Source organism: Lolium perenne, chromosome 4 (assembly GCF_019359855.2).
Source record: "Lolium perenne isolate Kyuss_39 chromosome 4, Kyuss_2.0, whole genome shotgun sequence".
NCBI lineage: Eukaryota > Viridiplantae > Streptophyta > Magnoliopsida > Poales > Poaceae > Lolium > Lolium perenne.
Genome location: NC_067247.2, coordinates 58010789 through 58026492, shown reverse-complemented (window position 1 = coordinate 58026492; position 15704 = coordinate 58010789). Strand labels below are relative to the sequence as shown.

Below are 15704 nucleotides of genomic sequence, written 5' to 3'. Positions count from 1 at the left end.
AAATTCAATTGCCAATCTGAATAGATTGACACAACATGATCAACTAGCATTCTTTAAATATTAATCTCATGTTTCATGTCATCAAAGAATTCTTTTTCCACTAACTTGCTAAATACAATTTTGCCAACATGCTTACAGTGTTAATTTGAATTCATACAAGTAGAGAAAGTTCTAGAGAAAAAAATCTAATTCGTTCTTTACCATGGGCGTCAGGCTCCAAAAATATGTGTAGAACTAAGACCGTTAGCACTTTATACTTGGATTCTCTTAACTTTGCAACAACAATTTTGGATACTTTGTAGACATGCCTTAATGTTCTGTAATATCTCATGAAGCATAGACGATGTATCCTTGACCATAGTTAGGCAAAAACTTGCTCATGCAGGAAGTAAGCTCTGTCGATGCGGTTATAGAACACACAAACAAATATCTAGCCTTTAGGGTTAGTACTCGCTGCTAATACCAGATACAGACCAGATGAACTAACGTAACAATATAAAAATTATAATATTTCTGTAAGGCAGTGGGAAAAAAACATTTCAAGACATGACTCAGATGAAGATACCTGAAAACAAGGCATCTCTCAATTAGGAGTGGTGAGAGGCATTAAGTTATTGCTCTTAATCCAAAGCTCTCATCTTTCACCATTCCCCATGAATGCTACAAATTTACACCACAATCATGCATGTACATGAGAACAAAAACCAATAGCTATTCCGCTACTGCATCCCAAGGTCAACTGGCTCCTCAACAAGGCAGTACTGCTGCACCCCTTGGGAGCTGGATGCCATAGTAGTGTTAGGGCAAACCAAGGGGCTCACCTCATTCCACCTCATGCTCTGGTCCCCCATGCCGAAGAAGCATTCCAGCCCGTCCAGCTTGACCTGATTGAACTGAAAGCTCTCATCAAGCTCTAGCGCCGGCAGCACGCCGGAACACTGGATGCCACCTTCGGTGAGCGGAGCTGTGTGCACTGATGGCATCACAAAGGTTTGAGTTTCCCCGTACATTGGTGGAGGTGGCAGGGCTCCAAAAGGGCTTTCTCCTAGCTTAAACAGAAGCTTCCGGATTGACTCGTCGACTTCTTCTCCGGTACGATTACCGTCCACTATTGATCCCGACATCGGATGCACCGGCATGGCCATGGCATGCTGGTGCCAATTGTAAGCACCAGCAGCAAAGCCATTTGTTCCGTTTGTGTCCCTGGTTCCTTCTTCCTTCTGCCCACCATTTGCTACCTGGAGTGCGAACTGCTGCTGCCTCTGGTCCTTGCGGGACTGCTTGCCGAAAAGCTTCTTCTTGAGCCTTGTGTTCCAGTAGTTCTTGATGTCATTATCTGTCCTCCCTGGCAGCTGTGCCGCTATTATCGACCACCTACACCCACAGCATGCACGGCTTGTTTAGAATTTAGATCATAGATTGTACTACACCCATGTGCCTGTCTACCAGGTTGCAGCTAATCCTACAGTTGAGTTGATCATACAACTATACAAGTGACAGGATGGCCGGGCAAGATCAACTGTGCCAGTACCTGCTTCCTATGCTGATGTAGAGGCCGAGGATGATCCTGTCCTCCTCCTCCGAGAACCCGCCGTGCCTGATGTTAGGCCGGAGGTAGTTGAGCCACCGGAGGCGGCAGCTCTTGCCACACCTCTTCAGACCTGCTTGTACACCAGACAAACAAGCATACACACCTAATTAGCTTCCTTCTGTTACTACAAGAGTTACTGGCAGCATCGCTACATCGTGTGCATGGAAATTGTGTGATAAGCACATACCAATCTTCTGCGGCAGGGCGATCCAGTTGCCGCCGGTGCCGTTCTGTTCGATGTAGGACTTCAGCGTGGCGTCCTCCTCCGGCGACCATGGGCCCTTCTTCACGCTTGCCTTGTCGCAGCACGGAGCTCTCCCCATGGCGCTATCTTTCCTCCTCTTCTAGCTCTGGGGGCTCTCCTGTGAGGGGGGCGGGGAAGCTTTGGTTAGGGCCTAAACTTGGTTAGGCATGATGATGGCGAGGGCGGTGGGTTTATGTGCTCAAAAGGCAGGCAGGAGAGATGAGGTGTATTATTGACACGGGAAAAGGTGGCCGCCTGTGATGGTAATAAAATACGGTTTAATTTGTGGTGGTGTGATCTGGGTTGCTTTCTTTCTAATTGTTGTTTCCCTTGGATTAGAATCTCCATCATGCGTTCATCAGCACTTGCTGCGGGCCTCATCCTTGAACTTGGTCTTGGTGAACCGTAGGGACTTTACTGAAGTCCCCTTATCCGTTCTGTAGGTCCATGGGTTCATGCGCTGTTTCCATTTGGTATATATTTCACTTGCATATTCTGTTGTCTGAGATTCGAGTTAATTAACTTTACTTTATAAAATACAAAATTATGCCTTTCCATTAATGGCTAGAAGATTTTTCCGGTACATACTGAAATAACATTTTCAGAAAAAACACCGTAATGGTACATCAGAGATTTCTAAATATGGACGTGCTGTAAAATACTGGTAAATCTTTCTCTTATTTATGTAGGCAGCATCACTGGTTTTTTTGATAAATATTTGGTAAAATCATAATAAGTTTGTAGTAGAGTACACTAGCAACAACCACAACATCATATTGTTCTTATACTATATCAGATGTCGTTTTATTTTGAAGTTCCGTCTATGACTGTATGTCCTAACATAGTAGTATAGTACACATTATGCAATAATTAATTGGCAGCACGATCTGATCTGCAGATTGCATCTTCCCTGAATCCTGCTGGCAGCAGTTTTGTTCATACTGGCTCCTTCAAAAACTTGAGCTAATTCATTCTTGGAGCCATTTGATGAATTGCGTTTTGTGGTTGCGCACGGACAATCCTGCAAGCATTCTTTTATTTTTACCTTCACTTTTATGTAGTACATCCGTTAGACTCACTTGCGGCGAAATTGAGTCAAAGAATTTACCTTTTTTTTTTTGTATTCAAGTGCTTTGAAATATACTTGCAGAATAAACAAACCATAGGCATTTGTCACCTATTGACTCCCTTGGTCTCTTCAGTCACTATCAATTTTATACCACTACCGTGTCACTCTGGTGATGTAGACTGGCCTGCATCAGGGTAGATTTTATTTGGGTGGTGTAGACTATTATAGGTCTGTACTATGCGAGAAGTTTGAGACGATACGTATATTTAACAGTTTGAGCTTGCTCTTGTAATCATCACTATTATTGAAAACCATATGAACTGGCAATAATCAAATGGATTACTGTATTTATCTGAAAAATAAGGTAACTTAATATTGTTATTACTTATGTACTGCTCTAATTGTTAGTACACTCCGTACAATTTAAAGCGCGGTGCATCATGTTGCCTGGGAGTCAATTTTTATTCTCTACTTGTATCGGATTACGGTGGTGTGAGGCAAGCTAGTTTGAGATTTATAGTAAGCAAGCACATAGTTTTTATTTATTTATTTAGATCTCCGTTTATTTTAGAGCTGGTTTTCTTAGTTTTAGCTTTCCTTTTGACGTTTGAGACTATAACTTTTTGGCTATTGATTTGAGGATTGGCCTACTGACATTCATGGTGTCATTTACGTGAGAGATGAAAAGACGTCGCTATGTATGACCGCAGATGTCTAACTGAGGTAACCCCGTACACGAGAAAATGACAGTGAAGAAATGACAGAAAAATATGTATATATTAACCATCACACAAATTCTGATGAATCACAGTGAAAGTAACTTGGAATGGTAGGTGTGATTAGACCAACTTTGTCAGTTAGCTGGTCATCCGATTTTCACCCGAGAAACTGCCCGCTTCCTTCCCGGGAGAGATAAGAAATTGGCTCGTGGAAAATGGAAAAGTTCATGGTGAAAGCATACAATCTGCTGGAAGCACTCATTTTGCATTGTAATTTGTAAAGCACGTTGGCCCTCCAAAAACGACTGCAAATGAATTGTACTGTGATATATGGGCCATACTGAGTTTTGGGCTGATATTACTCTGGCCCATGGGTCATTTACAGCCCATATTACTAAGCCCAACTCTTGCTGCATTTCCAATTCGCTCCAAAGTGATGTGATGAGGTACCACTACTAGAGACCAACTTTCATAAAGGGAAACGTTCTCCCGTGAAACGTACGATAAGCCAACACGTGTCCGTGAGCGAGTACGGAAAGATGCCCACATACGCCCCGCGGGTAGGTACGCTCTCTCTCTCGCCCCGCGCGTACGCCCCGCGCAGGTAGGCTCTCTCCCGCCTCGCGTTCCAACCTATCTAGCTACGCATGTTAACTAAGCACGCGCTCAGGCCCGGCCCTGAGGGGGGGTGAGCGGGGCGGCCGCCCTAGGCCCTCGAATCCGAGGGGCCCCAAGTCCCAACTTTCTAAGGGTTATGCTGAAGCGGAGGAGATGTGAATTATTTGCGCGGCGCCATTGGAGTTAGACGGAAGTTTCTGTCGAACGTAGACGACGAACGAAACGTTATGCTACTTTCTAATGGGCTGCATGTTGGGCCTATCTTTTCCCGTTGGCTGGCTTAGTATTTTTCTTCAGTTCGTTTGGGCCCTTTAAATTTTAGTTGTGACTGTAAAATGATTAACTAGGGTGGGCTGGTGGGACCATGGCCAATAGATTGATCTAAGAAATTTAGCGCCTTCACTTGAAATAAAGGGAATGTATCCATGTGAGATCGCGGGAGCAAATACGCAATGACCTAGACGTCCTTGCGGCGACCTAGGGTTTTTCCGCCCTCACCACCGGAGATCGCTCCGGCGTGGGGTTCTGATCCGTTTTTCCCTGGGCTCCTACGGTGGGGGCTCAATCTTCTCGCAGGTCCAGACCTCGCTGGGCGTTTTTTGGGACGTCTCTTGCTCTCAGGCCACGGGGTGTGCCCTTCTTTTGAAGTCTATCGTCTTTTATCTGGATCATGGCGAGTCCAGCGACCTCGACGAATCAAGCAAGCGGATCGGGTAGCAAAAAACCTGAGGCGATCAGAGACATGCTGCAGCGCCTGGGAATTGAGGAAGATGAGTTTGACGATCTTGTTTTCGAGGAGGAGGAATCGGCTCCCAAACTCGGGATTAAGTGGATGGCTTTGGTAAAGGTACATACTGCAAATCCGTTTAGCCCTGTTACCTTTGAACAACATATGAGAAACGCCTGGGCGCCGGCGTAGAATATTGATTTCAATCATCTAGAGGGTAATATGTTCACAATTCAATGCTATTGCTTAGGTGATTGGCTGAAAGTGAAAGAGGGTGGTCCATGGTTATTTCGACAAAACGCAGTATGCATAGAGGAGTATGATGGGTTATCTTCACCGGATTCTATAGACCTAAACTTCTTTGATACATGGATCCAAGTTCACAAATTACCTATTGGATATCGGAACGAGGCATTGATCAAAAACCTAACTGAAAAGAAGGTGGGAAAGGTGCTGAAGGTTGTAACGGATGTTAATGGCATGGGTAATTTCGTTCGTGTTAGGGTCAGATTGGATGTCAGGAAAGTGTTGGCACGTGCTGTTTCTATTTCTAGAGGTGGAGAAAGAGAAATTTATCTGGTTCAATATGAGAAAATTCCCAAATTCTGTGGGTCTTGTGGATTATTTGGTCACTCATATCTGGAGTGTGGCTCAGGAGAGCATGATGAATCAAAACTTAAATGGGGTGATTTCCTGAAGGCCGATCGAGAAACGTGGCATGGAAGAGGGGTGGGATCCCGAGGTTCTGGTCGTGGTGGAGGCAGGGCTGGTGGAGCCAGAGATGGTTTCGGAGGTACTAGAGGAAGAGATCCTTCTGGACGGGGTATTGTGCAGGTTCCCTGGAGACACAATGCTCAAATTATACCAACTGTGAACGCATCCGACCCGGAGTTAACTGATACAGCAACAAGCCCAGGCAAGGGGCAAGATATGGACCTTGATAAAAGTAACCTGGTTAATCCGGCCGCCAAGAGAGCCTTGGAGATGGGCATGGAACTTGACAAGAACAATAATATTCAGACTGGGAATGCCATAGTAGATGAAGGAAATGCCATGGTCACAGATGGTTCAGCAGCACCTGTTATCCATGAAGTTGCAAATGAGAAAGACAGAACCAAGCGAACAAAGAAGGACGGAGCTAACTCCTCTTCACTAGGATCGGCGGAGTCTCACGAGGACTCCGTCCGGTCGCAATGAAAATATTCGGTATGAACTGTCAGGGTTTGGGGAACGACCCGACAGTTCGAGCACTTTCGGATATCCGAAAGAAATATGATCCCGATGTAATGTTCCTTTCTGAAACACACTTAGCTGATTTCCCGGCAGACTGTATAAGAAGGAGAATGAATATGGACTTCAAAATCTGTAATCCAACTACAACTAGAAGTGGAGGAGTGCTTCTCCTATGGAAAAGAGAAATTACTATTCAACAGATCTACTCAGCGCCTAAATACATTGATGTCAAAGTGCTAGATGGAAACAATTCTGTTTGGAGGCTCACTGGTTTTTATGGGGAGCCAAAATGGCAAGATAGATATAAATCTTGGGACAAAATGAGAGAACTCAATGGCCAATACGACTTGCCGTGGGTTGTTCTAGGTGATTTTAATGAGATTATTTTCTCTCATGAAAAAGATGGAGGTAACCCACGTTCCCAGAACATGACGCAGGCATTCCGTGATTCCTTAGATGATTGTGGCCTTGTTGATCTTGGCTTCACAGGGGATAGTTTCACGTGGAAGAGGGAGCGTCTGAGAGAACGCCTGGACAGAGCTGTGGCTAATCATTCGTGGTCTCATCTATTCCCGAATGCAATGGTGAGGCATCTTGAGTATGCACACTCAGACCATAGACCAATCATGATTGATACCGAATTTCACTTGGAGGCATCGAATATGAGGTCGGGGCATCGTTGGTTTGAAGCCCGCTGGTTTAGGGAAAAGGATTTCCGCGACGTGGTGCTTCATGCATGGGAGGAGGCGTCTGTGGTTGGTCAGGAGGCTGGCGTGTTGGTGTTGCGGTCAGAAACCCACCGGCGAGCAGCGACGGGCAACACAGTAGAGCCGGGAGGCTCCCAGGACTGCGGCTGGCCCTAGTCCCTCCGAGCGACGGCCCGCAAAGACTTGGCTCGCACGTCCGATGCTGGTGCAAGGGCGTGCCACTTGACCTATACCTGGTCAGGAAGATGATGGATGTGCCTCGCTTAGTTTCCTGCATGGCATACACGTAAACATTAAATACGAGCCTCGATCGGCTCTCAGGTTGTTCTGTGAATCGGCTCAAAGAGCCGATCCACCCATGATCCGTACGAGGTGTACGAATATATGGTGGTCCTGCTTGATCAAAATAAAGCTAAAACGACCTACTACGATTTAGGGTTTTCACCACATAATCGGAACATCCTACTCGTGATTGAGCCTGGCGGCCACGCACGGTGATCGTAAACCGACCCTAGACAAGGCCTAAAAACCAACACGAGGTTGATCCCCGGAACATCCTGTCTAGGGCTAGCAAACTACACCCTACGCGCCACTGGATCCTTCAACCCGTTTGTAAGGCCTAACTATGCGGATATTAAACTAATCCTTGAAGAACAAGGAGCAATCATAACGGATCGGATCTACTAAATAATGATCAAGCGGGGTGCCGCCCTTACACCTAAGATAGGCGTAAGGGCGGCTAGACGTCTCAGGGTTGCACGACGACAGCATATGATACGAGAAACAATGCTAACCCTAACACGCCTAAGATAACTACGTTGCTCGCCATCAAAAAGGCTTCAGTACGAGCAACGCATGAACAACGGATGAACGTGTACTGCCTAGATCGCAAGATGCGATCTAGGCAGCATGATGCTTACCCGGAAGAAACCCTCGAGACAAGGGAGTTGGCGATGCGCCTAGATTGGTTTGTGGTGAACGTGATTGTTGTTTATTTCATAAACCCTAGATACATATTTATAGTCCGTAGACTTTCTAACGTGGGAATAATCCCAACCGGGCACGAGCCAAACTCTATCTAATCGACACGTATCCTACTATATTACAGATACACGGGCAAACTAGCCCAAACTTTTCATATAAGGCCGATTCATGTATTCCTTCCATGTATGTTCTTCAAGCCCATCTTTAATCGCGGCCCACCTCTGATCCGGTCAAATTCTGGTGATAACACATGCCCCCCTGGTTTTGGAAATGACAATTCCAAAATCACTCTGCTTTTTCTTCGTCGGGTCATGTCGTGGCAGAACCGTCACAGTATCCTTCATCATGATGCCTTGCCTTCTCAACTTCTCCGCGTGACTTGGCAGTTTTTGTTGTTTTTTTTTTCTTTGGGCACCACCTCCTCGGAAACTGCTGTGGCATTGAATCTCCACTATATCCCCTTTTATTTAACCGCTCCAAACAATTTGCTTCTTCATCCCCTTTGCATTAGCATTCCAAAAGCCCTCCTGCGCCACCATGTCTTCTTCCTCCTCTGCCTCATCGGGTCTTCCCATCCAATCCTCCTCCTCCCGCGAGCCGACACCGGAGTGGAACCCGGAGGAGGCCCATGCGGCCAACATCCGCCGCGCCATCGAAGCCGGGGAGGAATCCAGTCATGATTTCTCCGTCTGGTCTGAGGACGACAAGTCCTCGACCGACGGGGAAAGTGACCTCCGCTTCCTCGCCGACGGGGAAACAGAGGAGGAGAGCGATGACGATCGCTTCTCCTGTGATGACTTCACCTCCCCCGAGGAGGAGGAGGAGGAGAAGGAGGAGGAGGACGACACCTCCTCCGACGAACCGCTGGCCAAGCGCTTCTGCCCCTGGCCGGGGAACCTCAGCGACTTCGACAGCGACGACGACGACGCTGACGAGGAGGACGAGGACAACGAGGGCCCGGCCGGCGGCCGCTGCAGCAGCGACGACGAGCCCGCCGGGAGTAGCGCCGACAGCGGCGACGACGGCGACGACGAGGGCAGCGACGGCCCGTAGATAGGACCCTTAGCATAGGATCAGCAGTAGTAGATGGGGCAATGTACCCCCTAGTATTTCCTTTTGAGAGCAATCAGCTCTTTATGTAAGAAATCCTATTTATCAATGAAGAATTTCTCCCAGTTTGATTTTGCCAATTTCCTTTAAGCTAATTTAGCCGATTCCCCCTCATACTGACTTTGCCGATTGTTCACTTAGCCAATGCTCAATGAGCCGATAGCAACGCATCGGTTCTTCACAATCTATCCTTCAACTCTTCAACTGATGACTTTGAGATCTGGTGGATAATGTGGAAGACCCTTGCCCTCAAAAGAGCCCTTAAATTCCTCCCACCAGCTCCAGTGATCCTCTTCTGCACGAACTCCCATTTTTGAAGAAGGTTGCGACGAAGGACCAGCCGATGACACCCCAATCGGCTCCTAAAACAGAGCATCTACCAGGCCAGCTGCCCCCCGAGCCTCAGTCAAGGCGAGAATAGCGGTGAGGATGCACAGATCAGACAAAGGGCTTTGAACTCAGGTAATTCTGAGACAGCCACCATGCCGAGCCAGCCAAACTTGCCCCCATCGATCGCCTCTTCTTCCGTCGAAAGCCGATATTGTAGACGAAACACCAACGGCTTAATGAGCAAAAGGCTGCCTTGCATGCCAAAACTGACGCTTCTGACAAGATCTTGCTGAATCAAGGCGTCAAGGGTTGGAAGTCCTCGAAGAGAAAGTTCGGGCACCAAAATAGGCTCATTGCAGCTGAGGAAGCTCTCATTGTTCACTCCCTCAAAGAAGCAGAAGGCCTCGAAGCTGAACTGAAGACCGACTTGGTCGAAATCCGTGTCTTGAACGTGCAGCTGGTAGATCTTGTGTAATTGTACTAGAGTCGATGGCTGTGCATCGGCTTTGTTTCTTAGCTCTAAAGTCGATGTCCGTGCATCGGCTGTATACCATGAGAAAAAAAAATTTACTGGCCGATTTTTCTATCGGCCCCAAATATTTCACTGCACATGTATCGCACATGTTCATCTGATTAGGTGCCCCCCGAGCCGAATCTGTCAGGTAACTGCGGATATCGGCTCTGTAGTTAGCCAAGGCACTGTATTTGAACGTCGGCTCCGTTAGGACTAATGTTGACTCTCATCAGCCGACGTAAAACCGCTGCCCATTAGATCGACGTTGAACCCAGGCAGACGGTGAGGATAATTTTGGCCGATTGCTGGAATCGGCCTCCACGCTGACTGAATCGCTCAATGAAGGTTTTTGCAATGTTCCTCCATAGATCTTTGGGGCCGATCCCAAGGATCGGCCTCGCCATGTTTGTCCATAGGTTTGTTCTTGCTATACGGTCAGGCCGGTGGATAAGACCAGCCTAACCCCGTCCTTCGTCACGTCGATGCGCTCGCAGTCGTCCAAATTGATGCCTGAGAGTGGCTCTTGGCCTGTTGTCTCCCAAGCGTTCATGCCAGCCGTTGAAATCTCGGCTGAGTCATCTGCATGGACGACCTCTACTTCATCTCCATCCCACTGTATTACGCATTGGTGCATCGTGGATGGAATGCAACAGTTGGCATGGATCCAATCTCTTCCTAGCAGGACAGCATAGGTGCTCTTGCTATCGACAATAAAGAACGTCGTAGGGATGGTTTTCCTTCCTATGGTCAGATCCACATTCAGAACACCTTGTGCGTCAGATGCTTGGCCGTTGAAATCGCTCAATGTCACGTTGGTCTTGATCAGATCCGAGCTAGAGCGTCCCAACCGACGTAGCATGGAGTATGGCATAATGTTGACTGCCGCTCCGGTGTCCACCAGCATCTTGTTGACAGGCTACCCATCGATATAGCCTCGCAAGTACAGGGCCTTCAGATGTCTGTAGCTTCTTTCTCATGGCTTCTCAAAGATAACTGGCCGTGGTCCGCAGTCAAGTTGTGCCACAGGTGCTTCGTCTAATCCTGGAGCACTAAACTCCGTCGGAAGGATGAACACCATGTTTGTGCCAGCCGATGTTTCATCATCGGCTTTATTTTGTTTGGGGCACCACTCTTTCCTTTGTGGCCGACCTTCTTCGTCCAGGGTTCGCTGAATTTTAGCGGCCAGATCAGGCCACGCCTTCCTCAACGTGTGCAGGTATAACCTTTCGGCTTCCTCCAAACCACGTAGTCGCTGAACCCTACGCTTTTGGGAACGGCTGAGTCCATCAGGGCACCACCTTGGCCGGTGGTACTTATCTTCTTCTTCTTCATCATCGTCTTCCAAATCCTCGAGATCTTCCACCCGAGAGGACTCATCGTGCTTGTTCCGAGGCGGGAGAGGCCCTAGACGTTCGAACACGGACACGTTAGCTGCATCCTTCCTCTTCTGTCTACATTCTGGGCAGTTGCCGATTGTAGGCAATCGGCTCATTCCTGAATCCCAGCAGTGTCTGAAGAAGGGACAGTCCCAGTGCCTATCCTCGTCGTCTTGCTCTCTTGACCTTTCCTTGGCATGGCGCTCATATCTCTCCTCGTCGCGATCATGCCGACGATGTCTCCTGGCGTCCCCAGCCAGACGATCTCTTTCACCATCGTCGTTGGGTCGTCGGCGTTGGTCGTATTGACTCACATGCTTGTTTAGGAGGTGATCAGAGAGAGGTCGCTGATATCTCACATTCCTCACTTCTCCCTCTGTGATGTAGCGCTTGCCATCGTGACGGAGCCGATCGCGTGGAACGGCTTCCTCTGTGTCCTTGCTACGAGAGCAGCTGCCCTCGTCTCCGTCCTTACCAGAGTGGTGTCCAGGTCCTACCATGTTGATGTTGAACGAGAATCCTGGCTGGCACCCTCCAGGGTAAGTGCACTCCACCATGTTAACGGCGGGGAAGGGGTGTGTGTCGACTTTCATGGCGTACTGGCTGAAAATTAGACGCCCTTGTTCTATCGCCATTTGGACCTACTACCGCCACACCCTGCAGTCGTTGGTGGCATGGGTGAACGTGTTATGCCACTTGCAGTATGGCTTTCCATTCAGCTCCTGCGCCGTGGGGATCTTGTGGCCTTCGGGTACCTTTAGCTACTTCTCCTTAAGTAAGAGGTCGAAAATCTACTCAGCTTTGGTAACGTCGAAGTCAAACCCTCTGGGAGGACCTTGTGGCTTAACCCACTTGCAGGACACGGGGCTTGCCCCCCGAGTCCATTCAGCCACTGCTACCTCTTGATCTCCCGCAGAGCCTTCGTCTTCATCTGCCTCAACCAGGACCACCGCACGCTTGAATTTATCCTGGTATACATCTGGGTGGCGCTGTTCATATACTGACAGCTTCTGCACCATGTGCGCCAGCGAAGGGTAGTCTGCTTGGGGGGCCACGTCCTTGATCGGTGATGCGAGACCCACCACCGCCAACTCGACTGCTTCTTTTTCAGTCACACGAGCCGAATAGCATCGGTTCCTAACGGTCCTGAAGCGCTGGACGTATTCTGACACTGTTTCTCCGCGCTTCTGTCGTACTTGTGCTAAATCGGCAATGCCAGCCTCGGAAGCCTCTGAGTGATACTGCATGTGGAACTGCTCTTCCAACTGCTTCCACGTCCGGATTGAGTCTGGTGGCAGCGATGTGTACCACCCGAAAGCCGATCCTGTGAGGGACTGTGCGAAGAACCTCACACGCAGCTCATCTGATGCTGAGATCGTGCCCAGCTGTGCCAAATATCGGCTCACATGCTCGATGGAGCTGGAACCATCTGATCCATTAAACTTGGAGAAATCAGGGAGCCGATACTTGGGTGGTAGCGGGATCAACTCGTACTCGTTGGGGTACGGCTTGGAATAGCCGATCGTCCTCCTTTTCGGCACCATGCCAAACTGGTCTCTCAGGATGGTACTGATCTGATCCGCGGTGCTGGCTGCCGGAGTCGAACTCTGAAGATTCGCCGGAGTGGCATACTTAGCCAGCCATGCTTGCTTTTCCAGCTCTGAGCCAACTGCAGGAGCTGAGCTCTGGAGGTTTGTCGGAGTGGCATACTTAGCTAGCCACGTCTGCTTCTCAAGATCTGTTCCCGAAGTTCCTCCTGTTGTTCCAGAAGTCCCTGCTGTTGCAGTCTGGTTTGTGAGTACCCAGTTACTGCAGTCTGGCACGTATGTGCACGTGTATCCATGAGGGATCTCCTTGGGCGCCTCATGCAAGAACTGGTAGTCACTAGGGTCACCACCGATCTTGTAGACGACGTATGCCGGTGAATTCGGCACTTCTGGTGCTGCCAACGCGAATGGCAGCGGTGGACGGGACTGGAGTGGCATCTCTCCTTGGTAAGTCCCGAGAGCTGGTCCTGACGGAGAGTACTGATGCCTCATGATTTCCTGGATCACCCGAAGAGCGACACACTCCAAAGTGTTCACCAGGCTCTCAGAATGGCGGTGCAGCGAGTGAGCTACCATGAAGTTAATCTCCTGATGCAGGGACCTGGTGCGTTCTTCTGACGGGGCGGACAGGTCCACTCCATCGAGCGCGCCTTCAGTTGAGAACCCTTTCCACCTGATGCCATGTGAGTGGGTTCTGTGAATAGAGCCGATGAGGTCGGCTTTGAGGATTGCTTTGACCTCGTCATGCTTCTTCTTGAGCTCCTCGGTCAGATACTCGTACGTGACTGGAGTGCCTTCCGCCATCTCAGATGTAGATGGCGATGCGGTTGATGTCGAAGACGGTCCCACCGGGCGTGCCAGAATGTGTTGCGGTCAGAAACCCACCGGCGAGCAGCGACGGGCAACACAGTAGAGCCGGGAGGCTCCCAGGACTGCGGCTGGCCCTGGTCCCTCCGAGCGACGGCCCGCAAAGACTCGGCTCGCACGTCCGATGCTGGTGCAAGGGCGTGCCACCTGACCTATACCTGGTCAGGAAGGTGATGGATGTGCCTCGCTTAGTTTCCTGCATGGCATACACGTAAACATTAAATACGAGCCTCGATCGGCTCTCAGGTTGTCCTGTGAATCGGCTCAAAGAGCCGATCCTCCCATGATCCGTACGAGGTGTACGAATATATGGTGGTCCTGCTTGATCAAAATAAAGCTAAAACGACCTACTACGATTTAGGGTTTTCACCACATAATCGGAACATCCTACTCGTGATTGAGCCTGGCGACCACGCACGGTGATCGTAAACCGACCCTAGACAAGGCCTAAAAACCAACACGAGGTTGATCCCCGGAACATCCTGTCTAGGGCTAGCAAACTACACCCTACGCGCCACTGGATCCTTCAACCCGTTTGTAAGGCCTAACTATGCGGATATTAAACTAATCCTTGAAGAACAAGGAGCAATCATAACGGATCGGATCTACTAAATAATGATCAAGCGGGGTGCCGCCCTTACACCTAAGATAGGCGTAAGGGCGGCTAGACGTCTCAGGGTTGCACGACGACAACATATGTACGAGAAACAATGCTAACCCTAACACGTCTAAGATAACTACGTTGCTCGCCATCAAAAAGGCTTCAGTACGAGCAACGCATGAACAACGGATGAACGTGTACTGCCTAGATCGCAAGATGCGATCTAGGCAGCATGATGCTTACCCGGAAGAAACCCTCGAGACAAGGGAATTGGCGATGCGCCTAGATTGGTTTGTGGTGAACGTGATTATTGTTTATTTCATAAACCCTAGATACATATTTATAGTCCATAGACTTTCTAACGTGGGAATAATCCCAACCGGGCACGAGCCAAACTCTATCTAATCGACACGTATCCTACTATATTACAGATACACGGGCAAACTAGCCCAAACTTTGCATATAAGGCCGATTCATGTATTCCTTCCATGTATGTTCTTCAAGCCCATCTTTAATCGCGGCCCACCTCTGATCCGGTCAAATTCTGGTGATAACAGTTGGGCAAGTTGGGCCATTTGCATGCAACTCTTCACAAATGGGACAATTCAGTTCTGCAGAAACCTAAAAAGAGATTACGATAGGCTCAGAGGGAATTTGAGAGAGCTGTTAGTCGGGCTATTACAGATGAAAGTGAAGCAAAGGCTAAAGAATTGTCAGAGTTGATCGAGATGCTCCTGGAACAGGAGGAAGTCCATTGGTTGCAGCGATCCCGTGCTAATTGGCTCTCGCAAGGGGACCGGAACACAACCTTTTTCCATAACTATGCCTCGGCGCGTCGTAAAAAGAACTTTATCAAAAAATTAAAGAATGATGCTGGTAGCTGGGTGGAAGGTACAGAGTCACTGAAACCGGTTATCTTTCAATATTTCTCTAACCTCTTTTCTTCGGAAGTACAGGAGATTGATCTAAAATTTCTTGATAAGATTCAAGGGAAGGTTTCCCAAGAAATGCATGATAAGCTTCTTCTTCCTTTTACTGTCGATGAAGTGAAAATGGCTCTGTTCTCTACTGGTGATTATAAAGCGCCGGGGCCTGATGGTATACATGCAGTTTTTTATAAAAAAATCTGGGACTTGTGTGGAGTGGAAATTACTCTTGAGGTTTTACAAGCCCTTAATTCTGGGGTTATCCCTGAGGGTTGGAATGATACTACGGTTGTTCTTATTCCAAAAGTTGATGATCCTGAGTTGGTTACCTAGTTTCGTCTAATTAGCTTTTGCAATGTTATTTACAAGATTATTTCGAAGATACTGTCTATTAGATTAAAGGGGATCTTGCCCGAGATTATAAGCCCTATGCAGAGTGCCTTTGTTCCTGGAAGGCTAATTACTGATAATGTTCTGGTTGCCTATGAGTCTATTCATGCCATTAAGAACAAGAAACTGGGGGCGACGGGCACTTGTGCGG

General features: G+C 48.5%; 1 protein-coding gene across 2 annotated transcripts; it reads right to left on the bottom strand.

Moving 5' to 3' along the window:
- Positions 1–496: 496 nt before the first annotated feature.
- LOC127348386 (uncharacterized) lies at positions 497–2027 on the bottom strand. 2 transcript variants are annotated; one of them, XM_071819645.1, is made up of 3 exons: positions 1779–2027; positions 1532–1664; positions 497–1374 (listed from the first exon to the last, which is right to left on the bottom strand). In XM_071819645.1, the coding sequence occupies exons 1-3, from the start codon at positions 1912–1914 to the stop codon at positions 720–722; spliced, it is 924 nt and encodes a 307-aa protein (XP_071675746.1). In that variant the 5' UTR covers positions 1915–2027; the 3' UTR covers positions 497–719. The 2 variants fall into 2 exon arrangements, with proteins under 2 accessions (XP_071675746.1, XP_051230387.1); XM_051374427.2 differs by having other exon boundaries at positions 1532–1661.
- Between the last annotated feature and the right edge of the window lie 13677 nt (positions 2028–15704).

Excerpts from the sequence above, each read along its gene's own strand:
- LOC127348386 (XM_071819645.1), bottom strand. The coding sequence starts at position 1,914 with ATGGGGAGAGCTCCGTGCTGCGACAAGGCAAGCGTGAAGAAGGGCCCA. Across the intron at positions 1,665-1,778 it reads CGCCCTGCCGCAGAAGATTG|CAGGTCTGAAGAGGTGTGGC; the intron begins GTATGTGCTTAT and ends CTGGTGTACAAG. Across the intron at positions 1,375-1,531 it reads TACATCAGCATAGGAAGCAG|GTGGTCGATAATAGCGGCAC; the intron begins GTACTGGCACAG and ends CTGTGGGTGTAG.